Consider the following 26,928-nt stretch of genomic DNA (forward strand, 5'->3'; position numbering starts at 1 on the left):
ATTTCAAATTAACAAGGAGTTAGTGGAGGTAAAAGTATAAGACTTACTAAAAGGGTAAAAACACATCCTGAATCCTACAACACACACACATACACTAGCAGGTATAACAGAACAAGTTACAGGATGGAATTGATAAGAGTTACAGGCCAGAAGTAAAAAAACAGAAATATATGTTTTGATGTGCCTGTGGTTGGCTAAACATTCCGGGGTGTTGCGGCCGACGTAAGCTAGTTGTTTTTCTGATGGCCGACTCCTTTAAACTACAATCCATCTTTTTCCAAAGTGGATGCTATGATACTTGAAGTTCCTGTCGCTTAAAATTCTCTATCACTCTGGTGAATTCCAAAATGCAACAGAGTCAGCATCACAACTTGTGAACAGCAGCGAGAGGGAGATGATGTTACATTCTGTAAAGTTTTTCTGGATGTAACTTTCTGCAGACCTACTTTGCTGTACAAACAGAGAAGCTTATAATCATAGCCTTTCACACACAGGGCCTTGACCATGTGACAGACAGCTGGCACACATTGAAGGAAAATTCATATTGTTACAACGTACTGGGCTAGTGCATGGTCAATTCCAGCCCCTTGCTACCTGGCATCACAACCCTAATGAAATTAGATTTATTTAAATACCCGAGGTCTTTGGTTGAGTCCAATAAACTACAGTCACTAGGTTTGTAACTTTACAACACGTATAACCTTTTATTATGAACAGTATCTTTAATTAAAGACAGAAAATGTAGCTGGCCATCCACTACCCATTTCCCAAACCCCCTGGCTTTTCCCGCTAAAACCACATTAAGTGGAAAGGATGGCGGAAAGGGAAAGAAAGTATTAATAAAATAAAAGGATACGGATCTTTGATTCACAGGGATGACTTCCAGTCAATGTCTTTCTGAAGTTCAGGGTTCCAGTTTGGTACTTCCTTTCTCCCAGACTTGATATGATGTTCTCAGGAAAGGTCGTCTACTTCTAGACGCTCATTGCTTTCAAAACCACAGATCAGTTCTTTTACTTAAGCCCCTGAAGAGCAACAAGCTTCTGGTTTTGATATACATAAGATCTTCAGCTTCCATTTAGACAGCAAGTAGCAGAGAGAGAAAACTGCTCCCTTCATTCCTGGAAGGTTCTCTCAGAAACATCACCCTAAAGGAACCAATAACTGAATGTTGTCAGGCAGAATATTGTCCCTGGCTAACCCATTGGTTGCCAGTTAACCAATCAAACTGATTCCCTCCAAAACCTGTTCCTCACATCTACTTGATGGCAAAGTGTCTGGGGCTTCTCCTTCTCCCAAACACAACACCTGAGAATACTAGCATCCTAGCAAGCAGACTGTTTCAAACTTTGAGTTTACTGCTTTATTCTCTCTACTTAAAGGCACATCCCAATTATTGATCCACGGACCAAAACAAAAAAAAAAGAAATGGGAACAAAGGGAATAGGCAGGAAGGACTCTTACAATATTAACAAAGGAGCTTTGATCTCCCATTGTCAAAGCTAAGAAGATGGTATTGAAACTGATAGGATGTACTTAGCACCCTCCTTGCATGATGAGTTAGTCCTTCTTTGCATTGCTCCTGGTAGTTTCTGGAGTCAAGAGGTCTGGTGGTTAGATGGAGAACTCGCTCCTCCACCTTCACCCCATTTTTATTTCTATCAATTCTTTTTCATTTCTTCCATCGATCTGTTTTCCCCTCATCATTGCCTCCCCACCCCACTCGGGCCATCTATTCCCTATTCCATGTTGTTCTTTGACACACTGCTTATCTTTGTTCTGCCACTAACACATTCTGATCTCTTATTATGCCAGTCCCCTTCTTAGCCTTGATCACCACCATTTACATTCCCTTTGTCTTTTTGTCCACAACATCTCTGTCAATCTCTACCTATCGCTGGCCCCCTATCCAGGCCCACTTCTCCACACTCCCTCCACCCCTGCACAAAGGTGTATATCGCATGCTATCTCCAATTCCTTCTGCCTTTGACAAAGAGTCACCCAGACTCGAAACATTAGCTCTGTCCTCTCTCCACAGAAGCTGTCAGACCTGCAAAGATTGTCCAGGTTTTATGTTTTTATTTCAGATTCCAGCATCCGCAGTAATTTGCGGATAAATGGTGGTCAATTGTCCTTACATTTTGTAGAGAGTAACAAAACAAAAGTGCTGGCAAGGAAAATCTTACTACTGGTTGAGAGTGTTGAATTTTTCATCTGGGCAGAATATCTTCGGAGGAAAGATTGGACACGTTAGGTTTGTACCCACTGGAGTTTTTTTTTAAATTAAGGGGCAATTTAGCGTAGCAAATCCACCTACCCTGCATATCTTTGGGTTGTGGGAGTGAGACCCACGCAAACACAGGGAGAATGTGCAAACTCCACCCGGGGCCGGGATCAAACCTGGTTCATTGGCGCCATGAGGCAGCAGTGCTAACCACTGCACCACCATGGCGCCCTACCCCCTGGAGTTCAGAAGTAAGAGGTGACTTGATCAAAATCTTTTAAGTTCCTGAGGGGTACTGATAGGGCGAATGTGGAGAGGATGTTTCCCCTTGTAGGAGAATCATGGTTTAACAATAAGAGGTCATCCATTTAAAACAGACGAGGACAAATGTTTTCTCTTATAAGGTTGTGAGTCTTTTGAACTCTCCTCAAAAGGCAGTGGAAGCAGAATCTTTGAATATTTTTAAGGCAGAGAGAAGACTCTTGATAAGCGAGGGGATGAAAGGTTACCAAGAGGAAGTTGCAATCAGATCAGCCATGATCTTATTGAATGGCGGAGCAGGCTAGAGGGGCTGAGTGGCCTACTTCAGCTCACAATACGTATGTTTACAGCATTTGTGGTTGCAAGTGTTTATCAATCATTCATACTGTCTGCCACATGTCTCAGGGGAATGGAGGCTTGGTTCAGCAGCTCTGCATGATTGCAGTGCCATCTGTCATGAGTTGGAAACAAAATGGAAAGAACCGTTTAACCTCCACTGGTCTATTGACAGACGACAACACCGTCACACCAGAGAGAGTGGCTGGGCACTCCATCGGCACTATGCTTGTTTTAGACCTAAACATCTCATGTGATGGATGATATAGGTGCACTCCACCCCAGCAGGTGGTGTGTAAATCACCATATTGGATTGGGCTCCTTTGTAGGCAACCAGGACACAAGACTGACTAAAGCCTGGACCACGGCCTCCAATACAGTGTCAGATAAAACCCGGTGCCCTACCTGACCTGCCCACTTATTTACCCAGGTTTCCCTGCTGTCTCCAGTGAGAGAGCACCTCCCGTTTAAAAGGTGCTGGCTACCTTTTAAAAAAAATCTTTTTATTGGTTTAATAATTAGTTACAGTGACATTTGTTATGGATAACACAATAATAAAATTAATGAAGAAAGGAAAACAGGGATCTACAAAATGGGTATACTAATGGAAATATTGAGGGACAGACAAACCTTTATAGAATCGTGCAAATTGACTTATGTATAGGAATGGGGCCCCCTGTTTTCGAGCCCCTGGGAATTGGTTGTCACAACCGTATTTTATTTATGCCCCTGCTGCCCTCTGGTGTGAGAACATGCCGGGGGGGGGGGGGGGGGGGGGGGGTGGACGTGTGCATACTTGGCGTCAGCCTTGCATGCTTTGGGTTCCCTGCTGTGGCTGCTCCCATGTGTGTCTTGGACCATTGTCCCTTCTGCCTCCCCTGTCCTGCTTGTTCTGTGTTCGCCTTGGTGTCTCCACCCCCCCCCCTGCAATTTATCTTCCTCCGCGTTGTCCAGGCGATAAGGGAGGCAAAGGCTAGGGTGTCTGCCCGTCTCCCCCTAAAGAACTCTGGCTGCTTCAAAACCCCAAAGACCGCCACTAGCTGGCCTGGCTACTCTCCCACCCCCACAATCTTGGATTTCACCTTGAAAAAGGCTGTCCAGTACCCGACGAGTCTGGGGCTGGACCAGAACATGTGGGTGATGTCGGCCGGGCCTCCCCGGCACCATTCACATTTGTGCTCCACCTTTGGTAAGAACCCGCTTATTTGTGATCTGGTTTTGTGCACCCTGTGCACTACCTTTAGCGGCGTAAGGCTCAGCCCTGCGCATATGGAGGTGGAGGCCCTATCCTCCTCCTCCAGCCTCAGATACTCCAATCCATCCAGGAACTCCCACATCCCCTGATCCTCCCCAGGTGGCTCCGACCTTAACAAATTTTCATACAACTCCTCAAACGCCTTATTAATCTCGTCCGGGGCCACCACCAATTTCCCTGTCCTATCCCGAACCTGGGCAATTTCCCTCGCCACCACCTCCCTCTAAAGGTGGCCTGCCAGCATGTGCCCTGCCTTCTTCCCATATTTATATATCTCCCACCTCAGTTGGCGCACCGCCTTCCCCGTGGGCACCCGATCAAAGCTAACCTGAAGCTCCCTCCTTCTGTCCAAAAGGGCCGGATCTGCATGCCCCGAGTACCTCCTGTCCATCTTCAACATCTCCCCTATAAGCCATTGACACTCTTCCCTCTCCTCTTTATCCCCCCTCACTACCGCCTTCAGGGTCTCCCATACCACATCTGCGATATTCCCCCGTACAGTTAAAACCCACGCACTCCTCAATCACCTTCCCGATCTTCTCACAAAAACTTTCGTACCCCAGCAACCCCACATCCATTCTCAACCCCGGTCTCTGCGCCACCCCCTTCTCCAGCACCATGTCCACCCAATGAGGCGCATGAAACAAAATTGCTATCGCCGAATACTCTGATCCCATAAGCCCTGCCAGCAATGCCTTCCCCACTACACAAAGGTCTATCCTCGAATAAATCTCATGAACAGAGGAGGAAAACGAATACTTCCGTTGCCTCGGGTGAGAGAACCTCCACCCGTCTCATTTCCCTCATAAGCCCAGTCAGCACCTTCGCCCCCCCCCGACAGGGCAAACGAGCGCAGCTGTGACCTATCCATCCTTGGCTCATGCACTAGATTGAAATCCTCTTCCACTATTAGCTCGTGCAAAACCAAGACTTGGATGGCCTCAAGCACCTTTCTCACAAATCCTCTATCACCACAGTTAGGGCCATACGCACTTGCCACCCTACCAACCTTCCCTCCAACGCGCCTGTTACTATCACATATCTACCGCCACCACAGTCTCCATCTGGAAACTGATTCTCTTACCCACCAAAACTGCTACCCCTGCACCCTACTGTCAAACCCCGAATGAAATACTTGGCTCACCCAGCCTTTCCTGAGCCTCACCTGACCTTTCCCCTTCAGATGCTTGGTGTAGAGCTGCTGAACCAAAGCTGTAGCATGACAACATTGGCCTTTACGTTTTTAGGTGTGCAAACACCCTTTACCGGCACCCCCAAATGTAAGTATCCTGACTGGGGTCTCTCACCCCCCCCCCTCCCCCTATCCGCCATCATCAAAACTCCAGGCCCTGCCCACTGGGCCCATCCCTTTGTTGCCATTGAACCCCTCCCCCCCTCCCAGAATTCCCCATCCACTTCCTCTCCCTCTCGAAAACACCGCACCCAGTATCGGTCCCTTCTCCCACTTTTCACACCTCTTAGGCCCATCAAAACCTGTCCGACCAGGCTCCATTGACTGTAGCACACCCCCCCCCCCCCCCCCCGCCCCCCCCCCCCGCCCCCCCCCCCCCGCACACTCCCTTTTCAGTCGCCAGCTTGAGTCAGGAATGAATCTGGAACTCTCAAACAGTTGGTATTCATTTGGTGAGGTTCCTAATAATTATTTTTGCAGGTGGGTCTCCCTACCCTTAATGGCATAGCTTAGGCTGGGAACTCTGTGGGTGTGTTGTGGGGGAGAAAAGAGGCAGTGGTGAACTGTTGTACTGAGCAGCAGTTCTAAAGCACTGCCTCACTTTACCTCTAACTGTTATTTTCTCTTCAATCTTTTTTTTCATGCAATCTGGAAGATGCTGGTAAGGTTTCATTAACTGTCCATCTGTGGCTGATGAGAAGGTGGCGGTGGGTCTTCTCTTTGCACCACTGCAGTTCTTATACTGATGGTGCTTCCACCAGTGTATTGGAAAAGGAGTTACTCCAGTTGAAGGGATGGCGGAATATGATCAAGTCAGAATAGGCAAATAGGGCTTTGGATAAGATATATCAAAAAGCGGCACCTCTGACATTACAGCAATCCCTCCGTGGTGCCAACCAGGACTTGATGGTAAAATATGCAGACAACCATCAGACCCTAAAGCACCGTGCTGCTAGCTGAGCCAAGCCAGCTCGCCAAGGTTACATTATGAAGGCTGAAACAAAGTTGAAGAAAGGAACTCCACTCCTGGCTCTGGTTTTCTGATTCTTCCCTGGCTGCCACCTTGTTTCTGGCAGCATATCCACCAGATGGGGAAATCGCAGGGACAAAGTTACATCCTCACACTCTGTGGTGCAGCAACATGTTGTCCAACTGGATTAACCAACAGATTACATAGAATGTGACAGCACAGAGCCTATTCATCTCAACACATCTATGTGGTTCTATGTTTCGCACGAGCCTCGCCTCACCTTATTGCATCTTACCCTATTGAGATTCCTTTCTTCTTCCTGAACTTATCTAGATTTCCCTTAAATAGCTCCTCCGTGGCTTATAGTGTTGAAAATGTAATCAAGCAATTATAATGAGCTGATGTTGCTTATGGGATGGGGTCACCTTTGCAACTGTGACCAATTCAGCCTGTGATAACTGCCCAAAATAATTATCAATACCGCTCATGGTGTAGATGGACTGATTCCAGCGCATTTTCAATCCTTACCAATACCCAGGCCCAGCACTAGTACTGTCAGATCGCTGAGACGATGCCGTTCAATATTAAAATACATTGCAATGATTAAAAATGTGAGATATGTAAACATGTACATGGATGGGCAACTGGTTTAGTCTGTGGTCTTCAAAGAACCAAGTGTGATCTAAAATGAGTTATCAGTTTTACACTTTAATTCTCATTTTCCCATCAAAAATGTTAAATTGTTATTTTCTACATTAATTTATCAAACCTGCTGATATTACATTTTTGTAATATTTAGTGTTCAAATAGTAAAGTGGTAATATACAGTTGAGTACGAGTATTATATACAGCTGAATATGCAAGAAAGATAGAAACAATGACTCGCGGTCAAATTAACTTTCATTTTAATTTGTATAGACACATTGGCAATGTCATGATTCAGATTGCAGATATTAAAAGAATTCACAGAACTAAAGTACAATTTTTTTTGTCCTTGTAGAACAAAAGCGAACAGTACTGTCACCAAATAACAGTGATGTAAAGTAGCCCAAGTATTAAGTTGTATAACATGCAATGATCTTTGTCACCTCATTGAACTTGCCGCAGTCATTAAAAAATAAAAAAAAGTCCCACGACCCACTATTAGTCACTAACCAACTATCTATTGATCATTTAAAAAAAAACATTTATCTTTAACACAGAGTTAACAATTAAAAATGCAATGGAGTCCACAGGAAAGGCTGGACATTGCTTACAGTACGTGTGGGACAGTCACAGTCCTGATGCACTGGTAATTGGGCTGAGTTGATCAGATACACATTTACATTAAACAACATACTTCGGAGAGATTGTCACGGCTTCATGTTACTGAGCCGGATGTCACGTTCCAGCTCAAACTGCCGGTGATCGACTCTGTCCAAGAAAGCTTTCCGTTCGATGTATCTGGGAAAAGAAAGGTTGCATATTAATATATTAGGAAGGTTTGATGAGAGTTTTGCAACTGAACTTATTGAGTGTAAAAAAAACAAGTAGTAGAAGCAGAAAGTGGTGGAAACGCACAACAGGTTTAACAGCATCTGAAGAGAGAGAAGGGATGGGTTAATGTAACAGATGTAATCTATGTTGATGGGCCTCCTGTGGATTTCTAGCATGGCTCCATTCTCATTTCCAACAATTGTAGCTTTTTCTGTGAAAGGAAATGTACTTGTAAATCACTTGGCTTTAGTCGTGTGATATCCAAGGCAGAGGACAGCATCTCATGATGTTGTAATTCACTATCAATATTTAAAAAAAATGTACGCATGGAATATTAACTACAAATTAAGGCTGTCACATTTGCTGTCTTTTATATCAGCTCATACAGTAGACGGGTGTGAGCACAGTCCTTGACTGAACAATATAACATTAAGGCCACTCCCTCCCAATCACCAAGCCTCTGATTTTGACTCCCTGCATCAAGCAGAAATCAGGCACAGGGACAAACAAGGTGGTTTTTTTAAACACCCCTTCCCCCCCCCACCCCTGATCTGATCATTTCCCCTGAGCCAGCACAATCCTAATAAATATGGGGCCCCACCTGCCACTTTAACCGGAGGCCTGAGCAGAGGACCGGTGATGGCTCCCGTTTGTGCAAACCTGGAGGTTGGATCGAAGGACAGAGGAGGCCCAGAAAAGGCATGTTTTACAACACACTTCAGATATCCTCAATCAATAATTTCTGCTGGTTCTTGAAGGGGAGTCAGGCTTGGATGTGCAGTTGAGGCCAGGGAGATAAAATCTCTCCACACCTCAACATGTGAGTTGTTACTCACCCAGGTTCCTTGCTATCCCGAACAAGCGCCGCAGTGTGGAGACTAGGGGATTTTCACAGTAACTTCCTTGCAGTGTTAATGTAAGCCTACTTGTGACACTAATAAAGATTATTATGATAAAATTGGAGTGTGTCTTTTTGCTAACCCCACCCTAAATTTCCATATTTCTTCCTTTACCTTTTCTCTGTTAAGGGAGCAACTCAAGCCACCAGACACGTGGATCAGCCAAAAACAGGAGCCTGTAATTCCATATGGTTCCACGGATGCAGAATAATCAGCAATCTGCAGTGGAAACTCAATCCCCAGGTAGATTGATTATATTTGTATCATCCCCTGGCAGCCATGCTGAGATTAGCTAATTCACCTGGACCAGGGAATGACCCTGAAATCCTCCTGTGCAAAAGACTCAATGGTTCATCACACGGTGCACCTGCCCACTGAGAGCCATTTAACTTCAATTTTTAGGATAATCAAGCCTAGTGTGTCAGGTAGAGCCTGCAATCGGGCAATAGCTGGATCAGGAATGACCTTTATAAAAACTAGTCACGAGCGAGAATGTGATTCAATGACTGCGAAAGAATATGTTGTGCAGCAACACTGTGTGGGAGGCACATGGTTATTTGCCAGTGATTGCACATAATTAACACATTTAACAGGAGCTTTTTAAAAAAACAGAAACACCATTATTCCCAGTATTCAATGTGTGTTGTGCTTTTAATATGTTTGTGTTCAGAATGTAATCAGTTCATCTTTAGCCCTGCAGGAACTGATATCGGCAGTCAGAGTTTTTAGCCACAGAATAAAAATGCTCAAAACATGTATAATGATAAAGAATGAACCCAAGCAAACACTATAACCTCCCCGCTGAGTTAATTAAGAAACATCTGATGATGAAAGCAGATTGAGCAAAGCAAAAGGAGGTCCAGCAGGACAAACAGAGGTTTCACTTGTGCTTTCGAGACAAGCCAAAATGAAATAAGGAGGATGCTCCAATGTATTGAGAGATTGTCTTGTTGAAAATATTCATTTCAAAATGAAACCCCTTATAATGTACCAAAGATTTTTTTTAAAAAAACACATAAGAAAAGGTCAATTAAATCTCAAGAAAATGTGCACATGGTATCACACTACAACATCTATTCAGATGCAGAAGTCTACAGGCAATTCACCCAATTTCACTTTCCAATTTTTTCATTTCATTATCGACTAAAGTTAATTTGATAACCAAAATACAACGGTACACTGTTCTGCTGTTCAAGAGCGTACCCGCATGCCTAATGCAACATTTCACGGAGGATGAAACAAAACACCCACAGTAAAAGCTGGTGCACAAAGGCAGTTGGCATTCAGCCTGCTCTGGAGCAGCTTCATCCCGGCTTTATCACTGGGAAAGACCTCAGGCACTTTCCATTTTTACAGCAACCACTTATGGTCACAAGGCATCCAAAAGGGAAATGGAGCAATGAGACTTTTTCCAAACAGGCCCCCAGATTTGTTTTTATTGCTGATCTTTTGTTAAAATTAAAGCCTGAAATTCAAAAGGCCACTGTTGCTTCACAGCGCCAGGGTCCCAGGTTTGATTCCCGGCTTGGGTCACTGCGCAGAGTCTGCACATTCTCCCTGTGTCTGCGTGGATTTCCTCCGGGTGCTCCGGTTTCCTCCCACAAATCCCGAAAGATGTGCTGTTAGGTGATTTGGACATTCTGAATTCTCCCTCCGTGTACCCGAACAGGCGCCGGATTATGGTGACTAGGGGATTTTCACAGTAACTTCATTGCAGTGTTAATGTAAGCCTACTTGTGATAATAAAGATTATTATTATTAAATGTCATAAAGGTCTGTTCACAACTCTAGATTCTGTCGATTAAAAAAAAGACTCAAGAGCTGTTTCACTCCCGCAAACATATTTTGTTTTCTTCTTTATTTGATTATATTTAACAAAACGGAATCATTTCCTTCACAAAAACAGAAATTGCTGGAAAATCTCAGCAGGTGTGACAGCATCCGTGGAGAGAGAACAGAACTAACGTTTTGCGTCAGGATAACTCTTTGTCAGCGTCATCCAGACTTAAAAGGTTAGCTGTTTCTCTCTCCACAGATGCGGTCAGACCTGCTGAGATTTTCCTGCACTTTGTTATTCTTCCAGATTCCAGCATCTGCCTTAATTTGCCTGGTCAGGAGGACAACTGGGAAGATTTCCCATTCCCAAGCCGGTGTTGTTAGATGGAGGGGGAGTGCGCAAGAGCTCGGATTTGACCGAGCACCACTGACGGCCCGTTCTTCTCCTTGACAGCCAGATACAGATTGGATGACTCAATTCTATATCAAAATGAGCAACAGCCCAAAAATACACCACTCCTGATCACAAACTGCAGCAATTAAAAATTATTTTGCATTCTATACACCCTGACAGGCCCAAATGCCAAAACAATGGCATCAGTCTGGATTTTAAAATGATTTCACTCATTCTCAGGAGATTCAAAGCACAGAAATAGCAACTGACAACTAGAAAATGATATGTAGATGATTCAACTTTACCACACCTCTACACATTCCCCAGCCTCACCCCCATTCCTGGCACCCAGTGTTCCAAACTCAACATGCATAGCAGCACGGTTCTATTGAAGAAAACTATAGGCAAGAAGCAAAATTGGACAGTGCCAAAATTACTTCCAATTTATGACTGAATATTGAAATTCATATGGCTTTAAAATATACAAGAGAACATTCACCAAAATTTAGCCTAGTTTATCAGACAGCAGTCAAGTCATAGCAAACTTGTACATAAAATAGAAGGAACACACACAAAGATTTGGACTATTTTACACCGAGAAGTTACATGGAACAGCTGTCATGTCATTCTGATCAGAGTTGTGTATACAACCTTGAGCGGATTAATATTGCAAAGCTATCGTCGTTTAATATCAGTGGTCCTAAAGTCAACTGTTGCAAGAGAATTGCTGAGTGAATTGGGGAGAAGAGTGTACTTTTCCACTGTAAGTTTTGAAAAATAAAATGAAATTTGCATGTAGTCTGCATTGGTTCATCGGTCAGAGGGTTAGCATCTTTCCTATTGGGGATGAGGACATGTGTCCCATATTTAATTGGCGAAGATTACAGGAGAGGCTAGGAATTGCAGACCTGGATTTGGGAAATGGAAGGAATTGATTCTTGAAATGGTGAAAGAAAATAACTGCACTATCATAAAATATGAACAGCATTCCCCACACCATCGTACCCCCCCGCCCCCCCACTCCCATCCCCTGCGCACCAAAACAAAATTAGTTACAAAATGAGCATCAGGTAAAGTCCAAAGAGTCATGCTTTATGAAGCAAAGAATCGAGGTACCTAAAAGAGCAAGTGCTGGCTTCACTTGCTCTGTGAATGGCTAGTCTGTTTGTCAATTATTTTTTAAAAATCAGTCTATTACGTGTCTCTGCATTCCCATTATGTGAGATGGTGATCAAAATCAACTTCAGATCACTAAAGTAATTGCGCTGGTCAATGTTCTACTACTTGCCAAGTCGGAATCAGTTGCTTTTAACCCAGTGGAGTAATTTGATTGCTCAGTTCTTCCTCATACACTGGATAGAACCACTTCTTCTGCCACTGTTGATTTAGTCAAATCACTAATTTTTACCTGGTTCGGGTGGATGGAATCTCAAATTTGTTAACAGCCTTCATTTCACTTTCCACTGCTTGGTCCACACACGGATCATGGCAGCAATAAATTAATGGCAATTAAAAACAGGATTGAGCAGATCCAGCTCATTTGGCAAATGAACTTCCAAATTTAGAACAAAACCCATGCAGCCCCTGAAAATGAAAGGTTTGATCCTTGCTTACCACGGAGTTGGTTTAATCGGGGACAGTGAAAGGGTCAGTACTATTGACATCGCTTACAGCACCAATGAGGAGGGAAACAATGGAATCAGCCAGCATTCGCACTCCTGACTGTTATCCAGTGACTGATTTTTGGAAATATGTATATTAGCAACAGATGAAGGCCAGACCAGGGTTGGCAACGAAAGAGAAAATACTGGAAAATCTCAGCAGGTCTGGCACCATCTGTAGGGAGAGAAAAGAGCTAACGTTTTGAGTCCAATGACTCTTTGTCAAAGCTAACGGACAGAGAAAGTGGGAAATATTTATACTGTGGAGTGAGAATGAAAGATGAGTCAAAGCCACAGAAACCCAGGGAAACCGGGTGCTAATGGCCACAGAAACCAAGGGGAAAGAGGGCTAATGGCAGTCCCTAGAGAGAGCAATGGAAAGCAGTGAAGGTGGTTGAGAAATGGAAAGCAGTGAAGGAGCAGTGAAGCAGGGTTGGCAATGCAGCTCTCATGGCTGAATGGCCAACTGACCGCTGATTGTCGTGGTTCATGTACAAGGAATAGCCACTCTGTGAGTGAGGTACTGGAGAACTGCTGTATCCCAGCAAGAGTCACCGCCTTCAGAAGGAGGAAAATATTCAAGAACAATGTAGAGCTGAAGTTATTATAATGTCACCACCACAGAATAATATGGTCACTTAATTCACAGCAGGGTTAATAGGGGAATTATAATTCTAAATCAGAATGACAAGGAAATTAAGAGCATACAACCAGTACAGAACACAAATCATGAACCACAAGAATGAAGCTTCATTGCTTTATTTTCATCCTCAGAATCTCTCAGTTGAATATTCCCACTGAGAACCTTCAGTATTGATTTAGAATACATTGCAGATAATGATTCTTTTGATCTCTGTTGACAGGAGATAATTCTTTTAATGTGTGTATCTGAATACAACTATCCCACATGACATAAGACCTCACTTAATGGAGAGTTTGCATGGTCAGGTTATTTCAAATATCACTCAAAAAAGCCGCTTGTACCAAGCAATGATAGTAGTGCATTCAAAATCCAAGGGTAGAATGCTAATGCATCAAATCACTTTCCATTTATTGTTGCTGGATTGATTTTCATATCCCAAGAACACAACAACTTGCATTTAATGTAGAAAAATGTCCCATGATGCTTCACAAGAGCGTTCTCAGTCAGAATCTGAGAGTCACATAAAGAGATATTAGGACAGATGACCAAATGCTTGATCAAAGAGACTTCTTAAAGAAGTAAAGCTGTGGAGAGTGTTAAGGAGGGAATTCCAGAGTTTAAAAAATAAATAAATTTAGAATACCCAATTCCATTTTTTCCAATTAAAGGGCAATTTAGAGTGGCCAATCCACCTAGCCTGCGCATCTTTGGGTTGTGGGTCGAAACCCATGCAAACACGGGGAGAATGTGCAAACACCACAAAGACAGTGACCCAGAGCCAGGATCGAACCTGGGACCTCACCGGCGTGAGGCTACAATGCTAACCACTGCGCCGCCCAGGAATTCCAAAGTTTTGGGCCCAGGCAGCTGAATGCACAACCACGAATCATGGCCCATCCTATGAACTAGGAGATGCCACTCCCACGATTAGATACACAAATGCTTAGGAAGGAAGGCGGGGGGGACGGGGACCAAAAGAAACTTATAGATACAAAATATTGGTCTATCCATAAAACATTCTAATATATCCATAAATGAAGGTACATCATATTGAGTCAATTCACTAGCATGGTTCCAAGAGGAGGGCGTACATTCTTAGAAGCGTAGTCACTTTGCTTAATTTCCAATTAGTTTATTTTTGTTAATTTCTGATTGAATTATTTAACTGGCCTCTGATACATACAGCACACATATAGTTTATGAACCTTAGAATACTCAATGCATTCCATGCATAAGTAACATCTTTATGGCCCACATGTCACAAAGGAGTTATAATGATTTTCTTTTCGAGTGGGACGGACATCTCCCTGATTGTATTTTCTGACATTCTCCACAGGTGACAGCAATATATCATTGGTAACATCAAAATATATGGCCTCCATTTTCATCCTTAAGGCAGGTAGCGGAGTTGGATAAATTCCCAGCTTGGTCCGCCTGCCTTGGAAGGAAGTTACACCCCCATACTTCTCACCCATACCATCCCATGACCACATGGCCTCCTCTATGCAAAACGCGTCCTTCCATCCACCCCCATAGTCCCTCAAGCCCCCACTCCAGATGCCCAAGTTATGGCTCTTCCATGTCTATTGATCCTGTCCCTGGACTATGCACTGTCTAGATCCAATGAACCCTGTAGCGACAATAGGATCTGCAAAAATAGGAACACAGGAACAGGAGTAGGCCATTCAGCCACGAGCTGGCTCTGTCATTCACTGAGATCATGGCTGACCTGTGGCCTAACTCCAGACACCTGCCGATGGCCCATTTCCCTTAGTACCCTTGCTTAACAAAAGTTGATCTATTTCAGATTCAAAATTAATAACTGATCTGGCATCAATTGCCATTTGTGGAAGACAGTTCCAAACGTCTACCAGCCTGTGTGTAGAAGTGCTTACTAACATCGCTCCTGAATGGTCTGGCCCTAATTTTTAGACTTTGCTCCCTAGTTCTAGAGGGTCCAACCACTGGAAATAGTTTATCTTTATCGACCCTGTGTTTTCCTGTTAATATCTTGAAGACTTGAATCAGATCACCCCTTAAACTTTTAAATTCTAGAGAAAACATGCCTAATTTGCATATTCTCTCCTCCTAACTTAACCCCTGAAGTCCAGTTATCATTCGTGTAAACCTATGCACTCACTCCAAGGCTAGAATATCCTTCCTACAGTGTGATTCCCAGATCTGCTCACAGTACTCCAAAATTAGAAGAGACATCAAATGAGTCAGGAAGGCATAGAATGTCGAGACCAGTTAAGTCGCAAGGGAGATTGTATGGCAGTTATTTTAATGCAGTAGTCTGATGAACAAGGTGGATGAAATGAGGACACTAATTAAAACATGGGAGTATGATATCATTGCTGTCACTCAGGTATGGTTGAGTGGGGGGGGGGGGGGGGGGGCGGATTGGCAGCTCAATATTTCAGGATACAGGATCTTGAGGTGAGATAGGCAAGGAGGTAAAAGAAGGGGGGGGGCATTTTAATCAGGGAATCAATTACAGCAATAAGGAGGGACGACATCTCAGAAGGCTCTTCAACTGAAACCATAAGGGTAGAACTTAAAAACCAAAAAGGAGCAATCACATTGCTGGGAGTGCTCTATAGGCCACCAGTCTGAGAGAAATAGAAGAGCAGATATGCAAGTAAAAAAAACATACCTTGCGGTTTGTGGTTTATGTAAATGATTTCGACATGAATGTAGGAGGGTTGATCAGTAAGTTCGCAGATGATACAAACATTGGTGAGCCTTGGATTACAGGGGGATATAGACAGACTGTGATAACACTTGAAAGGGTGCAGGCTGGAGAGTTTTGGCTATGAAGAGAGATTGGATAGCCTGGGGTTGTTTTGCTTGGAGCAGAGGAGACAGAGGGGGGAACATGATTGAGATATATAAAATTATGAGGGGGAGAGATAGAGTGGGCAGGAAGAAACTTTTCCCCTTGGTGGAGGGATCAATGACCAGGGGGCATAGATTTAAGATAAGGGGCAGGAGGTTTAGGAGGGGGGGGGGGGTTGTGAGGATGTAGGAGCCTTGAACTCACTGCCTGAAAGCGTGGTGGAGGCAGAGGTCTTTATAACCTTTGAGAAGTATTTAAATATGCACTTGCGATGCCAAGGCATACAAGGCTATGGGCCAAGTGCTGGGAAAATGGATTAAAATAGTTAGGTGGTTGTTTTTGACCGGCACAGAAACAATGGGCCGAAGGTCCTTTTCTGTACTGCAGTCCTGTATGACTAAATGGGGTTATCCAGGGTTTCGCAAAGCTGCAGCATAATTTCTGCATCCTTTTACTAAAGTCCTTTCCATTAACCTTCTTGATTACTTTCTGCACTTGTTTGTGGTATTTTAAAGATCTCTGGACCTGAACCCCAGGTGTTTTTGGACATCCACTGAAATTAGCTTCATACCATCTAGAGAGTACGCTGATCCATCCTTTTTTGGTATAAAATGGATAACCTCACACTTGCTTACATTGAAATCCATCTGCCACAATTTTGCCCATTTACTTAGTCCAGCAATATCACTGTAATTTTATGCTATCTACAATGTCTACAGTGCCACCCAACTCATTAGAACATTTGAATATATGACTTTCTATATCATTATCCAAGTAGCTAATGAATGTGAACAATTGAGGCCCTGTCACAGATCCCTGCGGGACACCACTAGTCACATCCTGCCAATTTGTTTACCTACCCATTATCCCTACTTTCTGTCACCTGCCACTCAACCAATTTCCCAGCCATGTCAGTAATTTGCCCTCGATTCCGTGGGCTTCTACCTTAGTTAACAGTCTCTTATGTGGGATGTTATCAAATGCCTTCTGGAAGTCCATATAAACAACAACATCTTAGATATTCTCCTGTCCAATACCGTAGTCAGTTCTTCAAAAAATTCAATGAGGTTTGTCAGGGATGACCTACCTGTCATGAATCCATGCTGGGTCTTCCTGATTAACTGAAAATGTTTGTTGTTTGCAGTTGCCCTATCCTTGATTACAGACTCCAACAATTTCCCCAACACAAATATTTTGAAATGCTTTGAAAAAAAAGTAATTCAATCAAAACTTTCTCCTACTTAAAAATTTTTTTTTCACTGCAAGCTAATACAAGTGTACAACCTCCAGGCCCTTTAAAGTGTCAACAACAAAAAAGCAAACTCTTGAAACTACATAATGAAATGAAATGAAAATCGCTTATTGTCACAAGTAGGCTTCAAATGAAGTTACTGTGAAAAGCCCCTAGTCGCCACATTCCGGCGCCTGTTCGGGGAGGCTGGTACTGGAATTGAACCGTGCTGCTGGCCTGCCTTGGTCTGCTTTCAAAGCCAGCGATTTAGCTCTGTGCTAAACAGCCCCTTGGGTGGAACAACACAATGGGTGGAAACAAACATTGTGAAATTGACAGCAGAGATCAGAGTGTCTAAGCTGTCAATCAAACAATGTTTTCTCTGGGTCGCAGCTGTTTTAACAAGCATAATGGAACCTTGGATCTCAGCCAAGCCTAATTATGTAAGATTTTTAAAAATTCAACACTGTAATGGAACTCTACCAAAACTGGAGAGACAGAATATCAGAAGTGTTCAGGCCTCTTCCTGCTCACCATACCGATCCCCAAACACTTCATACATCTGCCATCTTTATACAATATTTAAGGATGAGAGAAAACCATGTGATGCATCAAAGCTCATCCCTCCAGGGCTTGGACCCCACTATCATGCACGCTATATCACACTAAACATTATCCTTCAATGAGCGCATAATAGATTTTCCTAATATCCATTTTAAATTTATTTTCTCTCAATTTAAATTTACATTCTATGTTCCTATCTTCATTAAATTTGAATCAATATTCACATTTTGCCTAATCATTTCATCCAAATTGGAGAGAATGGGATCAAAGGCTATGGAGAGAAAGCAGGATTAGGCTATTGAGTGGGATGAACAGCCATGATCGTGATGAATGGCGGAGCAGGCTCGAAGGGCCAAAAGGCCTCCTCCTGCTCCTATGTTCTATGTATCTACATATCTATGACATCCCACTTAAGCTTTTCTTTCGATAGGACAGTTTGTGCCTCTCTAACATCTACACTTGGAATGGGTCTTTTGCCCCTTTCTCTATCTATCCAAGCAGAACTGAACACAGCTTCAAAGTGAGGTCTGAACAGTCTTGACAAACCTTCATGCTGAAACAACTGTAAGTGGGGCAATTGGGGTGGATTGAGGCAAAGAGAGCCTTTATTGAAAAGATAAGGAGAGGGAAAGGCTGTCTCAAAGATGTGTCTCAATAGGCAATCTAGTAAGTATAATCTTAGGGGACGAAACATTGAATTTTGTTTGAGATTGTAGTCTGTAGAAGACTCTACTTTTCCCAAAAACGTTTCAAGCAGTGTAGAAATCTGATTTCCTTTGGGATGGGTCTAAACTGAAGGAAAGGAATAAAACTTTATCCCTTTGATGTGCCAACCTCTGATAATGATTGTGGAGGCAGTTGGCTTTCTTTGAAGTCCCAATCTCTGCTGCCGTAGCAGGTGTACTTCTAAACTATTCATCGGGCTGGAAGGTCAAAGATTGGGAGGAAATTAAACAGGGATGAGGTAGTCAAGGTTGATTCCCTCTCCCCCACCCCCCACCACTCAATGAAACAATGAAAATAATCCTAAACTACAATTTAAAAAAAACTAGATTTAGCAGCGAAGAGTCAAAAATAATTCTTTATTTTTACTCTATTCTCTTCATGTTTAGCACAGGGCTAATTCGCTGGCTTTGAAAGCAGACCAAGGCAGGCCAGCAGCACGGTTCGATTCCCGTAACAGCTTCCCCGAACAGGCGCCGGAATGTGGCGACTAGGGGCTTTTCACAGTAACTTCATTTGAAGCCTAGTTGTGACAATAAGCGATTTTCATTTCATTTCATTCATACATCAACCATGGGACAGAGTGGGTGCGAATATGGAGCTCACAAAAAAAAAAGGAGACAGGTAAATCCGACGCTTTTGTATGGTATGGATTATATTTTCCTTTAGATTCTCTCCTGGTCAGTCGCTCCTCATGTCATACTCTTTCCCATCCGCTTGAGCTTCTCTTCTACATCCTATTCTTCCCATAGCTCTAGGTCCTGAAATATATACTTGTCAACCAATGGCAAAATACAGACATACGGCAGACACTTTGGAATCGGGAGACCACTTGTACACAAACCTGCAGATGGACAATGGCAACGGAATAAAGTATTGAGCTCTGCGTCTCCTCACCGGGCAACAATCAGAAGGTAAATGAATGGATAGGCAGCGCTAATAACATTGCTCATTTCAAAAATCCATTTCTTTTCCACTGAAGTGCCATAATTTCTCTCATTATAGCACACAACATGCATTCACAGTAAAACTATTTTGAGTATCAAATTGGTTCAAGGAAGATACAGACACATTTACATTTCAGGATCTTACAGCGTCAAAGCACAACCTGCTTTGCAATCTGATGAGGAGTAGCAGCTGCCTCTTCATGAAATCATTTTTTCCTGCAGGCCATTCCACCTCAAACACTTAAAGGAATGCCTCCCTGCCTGATCTTTTCAAAATAAAGCGACATACAAATTTAATGTTTTTTGCAGGTTATTTCAAGAAATTTATTCGGCATTATTCTAAATTCCACATTAAAATCCCATTACCATTTTGAAAACACAATTTTCTATCGACAGCGTGATAGAAAAGATGCGAAAGTGGCAAAGGTGATTCAATACTCAAAGGGCAGCGTGGGGTTCAACATCAATTAACCTACTGAATACAATGTAAATGAACTGCATCTGATTAAAATGTCGAACTAATTTTAATTGAGTTCTGAAATGAGGGCAGTGCTCGCGCTTTCCTCCATGTATTGTTCCCTCTGCTCCTCTTGTCCTTTTTAATCTTCTAACAGTTTCCCTTGAACCTGGTTATTTACATTACCACCACTTTTCAATGTTTATAATCAGTGCTCCTTCATTTCTGCAAGGTCATTAGTAATCTTTACCCCCCTCCTTGAATTGACATTTGAAGTAGCAATGACCACATGAGGGCTTCTGCAATCAAGCCCCCCCCCCCAAAAAAAAATGATTTGCAGGGTGAGCTCAATTAAATAATTTGCTTAAAGTTTGCTGTGTGTTTTTAACACACATGGAGCACAGCCATACTTTGGTGGGGTGCTGTGGTGGGATGGGCTGGTAGTGTGTTGAATTCTGATTGCAGCAGGTCTTAAAGCGGTACTGCACTTAAGCAAACGCACAAGCTTTTTTGGGAAGGCGCTGACTCCTGTGTGGGCAGAGAAGCTCCCTCTTCACTGGACAGAGGATGAAAGTCCTGCCAGAGGAGGCAACATTCAGCAAAGTAACCACTACTGAGGAAAATGGAGACCATCCTCCTGGAGCTAGTCTGCAACAGACATGCCCGGAGGTGATAAACAGAATGAAATACAAACAGAAAATGGTGGATAAACTCGGCAGGTCTGGAGAGAGAACTGCAGTTAAGTCCATATGACCCTGCCACAGACATCAATGCTATTTCTCTCTCCTCAGATGCTGCCAGACCAGTCGAGTTTATCCAGCAATTTCTGCTTTTATTTCAGATTTCCAGCATACACAGTATTTTGCTTTTATATGGACAGAATGAATACCGTTTTGCAAGTCAAGGAGCTGCCTGGGGGAGTGAACAATACATTTTAAGGTCTGAGGAAGAGTGCCAAGTAGGCTGGAACAAAAGGCAACTGCCAAAAAGGAAAGGGCCTGATCAATATACATCAAGCACTCAGCCCAAGGGCGGCAAGGTGGCGCAGTGGTTGCACAATTACCCGGCCCCGGGTAACTAACTGTCTGTGTGGAGTTTGCACATTCTCCCCATGTCTGCGTGAATTTCACCCCACAACCCAAAGATGTGCAGGTAGGTGGATTGGCCACAATAAATTGCCCCTTAATTGGAAATAAAATAATTGGGTATTCTAAATTTAGAAAAGAAAAAAAGCACTTAGCCCACAGCACATTACTATATCAACAATAGAGTTTGCAAGGCATTGTCCCCAACCTTCACATTTAACACCCTCCCCGACCATCCCAGCAGAAGTGAAACTCCCATTCAGTGACACGAAGCTAAGGCTTTCATTCACTCCCGCAGCCGTTCCACATTTTCACTCTCTCACTAGGGCTTCTCAAATTACTTGCATGGTTAGGTAAAAAGTAACCCCTTCAGCAACAGACCCATAGGCCAGCCAGTGTCTGTTTTATACAGGCATTTAGTGAAGGAACAGCTGCATTGGGGAACACCACAGAGAATTAGACATGGGACCAATAGAGTTCGCATCATTTTATACCTATTGATGAGGCCTGTGCATAGTAAAAATGCTATCACTAAACATGCGGCACATTTTCACTTCCACTCGAGTGTGTACCCCCACCCTCCAAAGTTTCAGAGAATGCAGAGGTCTACCAACTGGGTAAGCTTTGCTCTGTTGACAAGGGAAACTCTGCTTTACATCGAGGAATGTCATGCTAGTCAACTGAAAGGCTTGTTATTTGCAATTATTCAGTGAATCACAAATCAATTGTCCAAGCAGAGTAGTTAGTTAGTGGGGATATCAGAATTACTGCCCCTCTGTGCTGAATTATCGGCAAAATGATGGAAGATATCACTGACAGCGCTATCCAGTAGCATTTTTTCATCAATACCCTGCTCACTGACACTCAGCTTGGGTTCTGCCAGGGCCATTCAGGTCCATACCTCATTCTAGCCTTGGTGCAAACATGCTCAAAACAGCAAAATTCCCCAGGTGAGGCAAGAGTGGCTGCTGTTGAGATCAATACAGCCTTTGACCGAGTATAGCATCAAGGAACCCGAGCAAAATGTTTAAGTCAATGGAAATGGGGGAAAATTCTCCACTGGTTGGTGTCACACACAGCACAAAGGAAGATGCTTCTTGTTGTTGGAGGTCAATCATCTCAACTCCAGAACATCATTGCAGGAGGTCCTCAATGTACTGTCTTCAGGCTAACCATCTTCAGTTGGTTTCATCATGGCTTTGTACCATTCATAAAGCTTCAGATTCTGAAGCAGTCTGTGCCCATGAATTGAACAGTCAGGCTTGGGCTTGTAAGTGGCAAGTAGCATTTACGCCACACAAGTGGTAGGCAATGACCATCTCCAACAAGAGAGAATCTGACCATCCCCCTCAAAATTCAATGCATACCATCACTGAATCCCCCACTATCAATATCCTTGGGGTCACGATTGATCAGAATATGAACTGGACTAGCCATATAAATACGGTATCTACAAGAGCAGGCCAGAGGCTAGGAATCCTGCAGCGGGTAATTTACCTCCTGACTCCCCAATACCTGACCACCATTTATAAGGCACAAGTGCAATGGAATAGTCTCCATTTGTCTGGATGAATGCTGCTCCAATGACACTCAAGAAGCTCAACGTCATCCAAGACAAAGTAGTCACCTTGATCAATTCCGCATTACTACCTTAAACACTCACTCTCTCCATTACCAGCACACAGTCTTCTTGGGCAGTCCCTCAGTGTCGAGAATGACTTGCTTCCATTCTGGGGAGGTCGGTTCTGCGGTAGCTGAGTAGACAGATCCTGGATCCGCAGACTCTGCCACAGGTTTGGCAGGTGGTGCTTGTCGAGGTGGGTAGGTGTGACGCTCTGGATTCTGCGCTGTCCTGCCCTGTTTATACTTTGCCTCCGCGTGCTCCATCTTACGACGCTCAAGGTGATTGTCACCTTCGCAGATGCTTTTTCTCCAGCCTGTGCATGCTAAAGCAAGCAATTCCCACGTGTCAGTGGGAATGTTGCATTTATTTAGGGAGGCTTTCAGGGTGACCTAGTGATCGCTTGCCACTGGAGAGCTTGGAGTAGAATACTTGTTTTGGGAGTCGTGTGTCGGGCATGCGGGCAATGTGGTCCACCCATCACAGCTGGGCGATCGTGACCAATACCTCGATACTGGGGATATTGACCTGGGAGAGGGCACCCACATTGGTACACCTATCCTGCCAGTGGATTTGCAAGATTTTGCAGAGGCAATATTGATCATATCTCTCCAAGGATTTGAGGTATCTGCTGTACATTGTCCATGTTTCTAATGCGTACAGGTGGGCGGGGACCACTGCTGCTTGGTTTGAGGTATCAGTCTTTGAATACTTTGTTCCTCAGGCATCTGAAGACTGCACTGGCACGTTGGAGTCGATGTTGGATTTCGTGGTCAATGTCTGCTCGCACCGAGAGGAGATTCCAGAGGTATTTTTCTTTGAGAAGGTGACTGAACAGGTAGACGAGGGTAGAGCAGTTGATGTGGTGTATATGGATTTCAGCAAAGCGTTTGATAAGGTTCCCCACGGTAGGCTATTGCAAAAAATACGGAGGCTGGGGATTAAGGGTGATTTAGAGATGTGGATCAGAAATTGGCTAGCTGAAAGAAGACAGAGGGTGGTGGTTGATGGGAAATGTTCAGAATGGAGTACAGTCACAAGTGGAGTACCACAAGGATCTGTTCTGGGGCCGTTGCTGTTTGTCATTTTTATCAATGACCTAGAGGAAGGCACAGAAGGGTGGGTGAGTAAATTTGCAGATGATACTAAAGTCGGTGGTGTTGTCGATAGTGTGGAAGGATGTAGCAGGTTACAGAGGGATATAGATAAGCTGCAGAGCTGGGCTGAGAGGTGGCAAATGGAGTTTAATGTAGAGAAGTGTGAGGTGATTCACTTTGGAAGGAATAACAGGAATGCGGAATATTTGGCTAATGGTAAAGTTCTTGAAAGTGTGGCTGAGCAGAGGGATCTAGGTGTCCATGTACATAGATCCCTGAAAGTTGCCACCCAGGTTGATAGGGTTGTGAAGAAGGCCTATGGAGTGTTGGCCTTTATTGGTAGAGGGATTGAGTTCCGGAGTCGGGAGGTCATGTTGCAGCTGTACAGAACTCTGGTCCGGCCGCATTTGGAGTATTGCGTACAGTTCTGGTCACCGCATTATAGGAAGGACGTGGAGGCTTTGGAGCGGGTGCAGAGGAGATTTACCAGGATGTTGCCTGGTATGGAGGGAAAATCTTATGAGGAAAGGCTGACGGACTTGAGGTTGTTTTCGTTGGAGAGAAGAAGGTTAAGAGGAGACTTAATAGAGGCATACAAAATGATCAGGGGGTTGGATAGGGTGGACAGTGAGAGCCTTCTCCCGCGGATGGATATGGCTGGCACGAGGGGACATAACTTTAAACTGAGGGGTAATAGATATAGGACAGAGGTCAGAGGTAGGTTCTTTACGCAAAGAGTAGTGAGGCCGTGGAATGCCCTACCTGCTACAGTAGTGAACTCGCCAACATTGAGGGCATTTAAAAGTTTATTGGATAAACATATGGATGATAATGGCATAGTGTAGGTTAGATGGCTTTTGTTTCGGTGCAACATCGTGGGCCGAAGGGCCTGTACTGCGCTGTATTGTTCTATGTTCTATGTATGGGAAATGATCCTCATTGTCAAGGGCTCACCGTGGATAGTGATGGTTGGGGCGCAGTTTTGTGTAGAAGGAGCCTTTGTTTTCCAGATGTTGAGTCTGAAGCCCATTCTCTCATATGTCTCGCTGAATGCATCAACAATGCTTTGTTGCTCGATCTCTGAATGTGCGCACGCAAAGGCGTCGTCTGCGTACTGCAGCTCAATGACAGATGTTGGGGTGGTCTTGGTTCTGGCCTGCAGCGGAGGTTGAACAGTTTTCTGCTTATCCGATAGCTTAGCTCCTCCCCAGCGGGGTGCTTCAGAGTATCAGAATGAAGTGCTTCTGCAAGGAAGATGGAGAAGAGCGTTGGTGCGATGACGCAGCCCTGTTTTACCCCAGTGTTGGGTCTGTGGTGGTTCCGTTGGTGCCGATCATGGCTTGCATGTCATCGTGGAGCAGGTGGAGAATGGTGACGAATTTCTGCGGGCAGTTAAATTTGAGGAGGACTCGCCACAGTTTCTCACAGTTGACAGAGTCGAAGGCCTTTGTGAGATCGAAGAAGGCCATGTATAGAGGTTGATGCTGCTCCCTGCACTTTCTCTGGATTTATTGTGCGCTGAAGATCATGTCCATTGAGCCTCTCGATGCGTGGAAGCCGCACTGAGACTCAGGGAGGAGCTCTTCAGCCACTGGGAGACAGTTGAGGAATATTCTCGTGATGACATTTCCTGTGGTGGAGAGTAGGGAAATGCCTCTGATCACCTTGATCAGTCCCCCATTACCACCTTCAACATTCACTCTCTCCATTACCAGCATACAGTAGTGGCAGTATGCACCATATATACGATGCACTGCAGCAACTCCACAAAGCTCCTATTACACCACCTTTCAAAGCCGTAACTTCAACCACTTAGAAACCTTCATAACAATAAGAGCCATTTTTAAAATTTAACCAAAACCTCAATATCTTAAGATACTCAAATGATTAAATTACTCCAGTGCCAACAATAATGAAAACAGGCATATTTCAACAACATTAAAGGTTTTTACAAAATAAAATGCTGAATGACATTTTCTCCAAGTATAAAGCTAATCAAAGTTAAAAAAAAGGCATTTATAATTACCATTAAAATGGATTTGATCGAATAAGATCAGGAACCGCATGAGTCTTTATTGAGCTGCAAGGTTGCAGTCCCTTGACCTGGAAGTGCAATAGGCGCATGGAAAAAAAGCACCTACAAGTTAACCTCCAAGTCACACACCATCCTGACTCGGAGCTATATTGTTGTTTCTTCACTTTAGCTGGATCAAAATCCTAGAACTCCCTAGTTAACAGCACTGAGTGTGTGTACAGCACAAGGACTACAGACGTTTAAGAAGGCCAACTCACCACCACCTTTGAGGGAAATTAGGGATGAGCAATAAATGCTGGCCTTGCCAGTGATGCTCACATCTGCCGTTAGTCCCGAATAGTAACATTTGAAGAAATAATATAGTGCAAGCTCATGTCTAAGTGACAGCAGCACGTTCCATTAGGCATGAAAAATTGAACGGTGTTGGCCGTGAAAGGCTTTGCTGAGGGAGTTTGACCCAAGAAAATGGATTGCAAATTGGGCATTGGGAGCATCAGCTAGAAGGCAGAAAGTGAACCTGGACTGAACTGCTCTAACAAGTCCAAATTGTTTATTTAAAGTATGACATTCTGCAAGGTCTGCTACCAGAAGCATTAATTTGTATTCACAGTCCAAACCTTATACTTACTGATGTATTCTTCTGCTGCAGGATTTGTGGATCTCGAACATATTTTACTCTGCTCTCTAAAATAAACTTTCCATTAAACAGCTGGCATCTCCTGGTAGCATCTCTTATTGCTTAGCTAATGCATTTAATGACTATCGTAATTTGTCTTGACTGATGTTCATACATCCTTAATATACTAAATCAAAACAGTGTACATTAACTGTGGTGAACATCAGGTCCTTGTGTGGCAGCATGTCTGGCAATGCCCTCAAGGCTGCAAAATTCATCAAGAACAGTATTGTTCAAGTAAAACATTTGACTGTGTTGTCAAATGTTGGCTATGTGGACCATTACTCTGGCTTATTTTTCATTATTTCTGTATTTTTCTCATCAAACTAGGCTTGCAGGATTTACAGATATCTTCCGGACATTTAAAACATCATTTCGTCTTTCGATTTACATGTGGTTAAGAATATCACAGATGCACCCAATGCTGGACTCGACAAACATCCACATGCTCTATAAGGGTAAGGGTAGTTGGACAAGTACAATTGGAAACCATGGCTGACTTTTTCCTTTTCTAGTCTAAGGACATAGTCCAGGCGAAAGCTCTGCAGCTGGCCTATTACAAAATT

At 43.7% G+C, this 26,928-nt stretch overlaps 1 protein-coding gene across 2 annotated transcripts in view; it reads right to left on the minus strand.

Moving 5' to 3' along the window:
• Nucleotides 1-7,126: 7,126 nt before the first annotated feature.
• cfdp1 (craniofacial development protein 1) overlaps nucleotides 7,127-26,928 on the minus strand; it is a 256,567-nt gene continuing 236,765 nt past the window's right edge. For both annotated transcript variants that reach the window (XM_072518304.1, XM_072518303.1), the window contains exon 7: nucleotides 7,127-7,681. In XM_072518304.1, coding sequence (XP_072374405.1) covers nucleotides 7,591-7,681 — 91 coding nt within the window. In that variant the 3' untranslated portion in view covers nucleotides 7,127-7,590. The remainder of the gene's footprint in view (nucleotides 7,682-26,928) is intronic.

The sequence above is a fragment of the Scyliorhinus torazame genome, chromosome 10 (assembly GCF_047496885.1).
Source record: "Scyliorhinus torazame isolate Kashiwa2021f chromosome 10, sScyTor2.1, whole genome shotgun sequence".
NCBI lineage: Eukaryota > Metazoa > Chordata > Chondrichthyes > Carcharhiniformes > Scyliorhinidae > Scyliorhinus > Scyliorhinus torazame.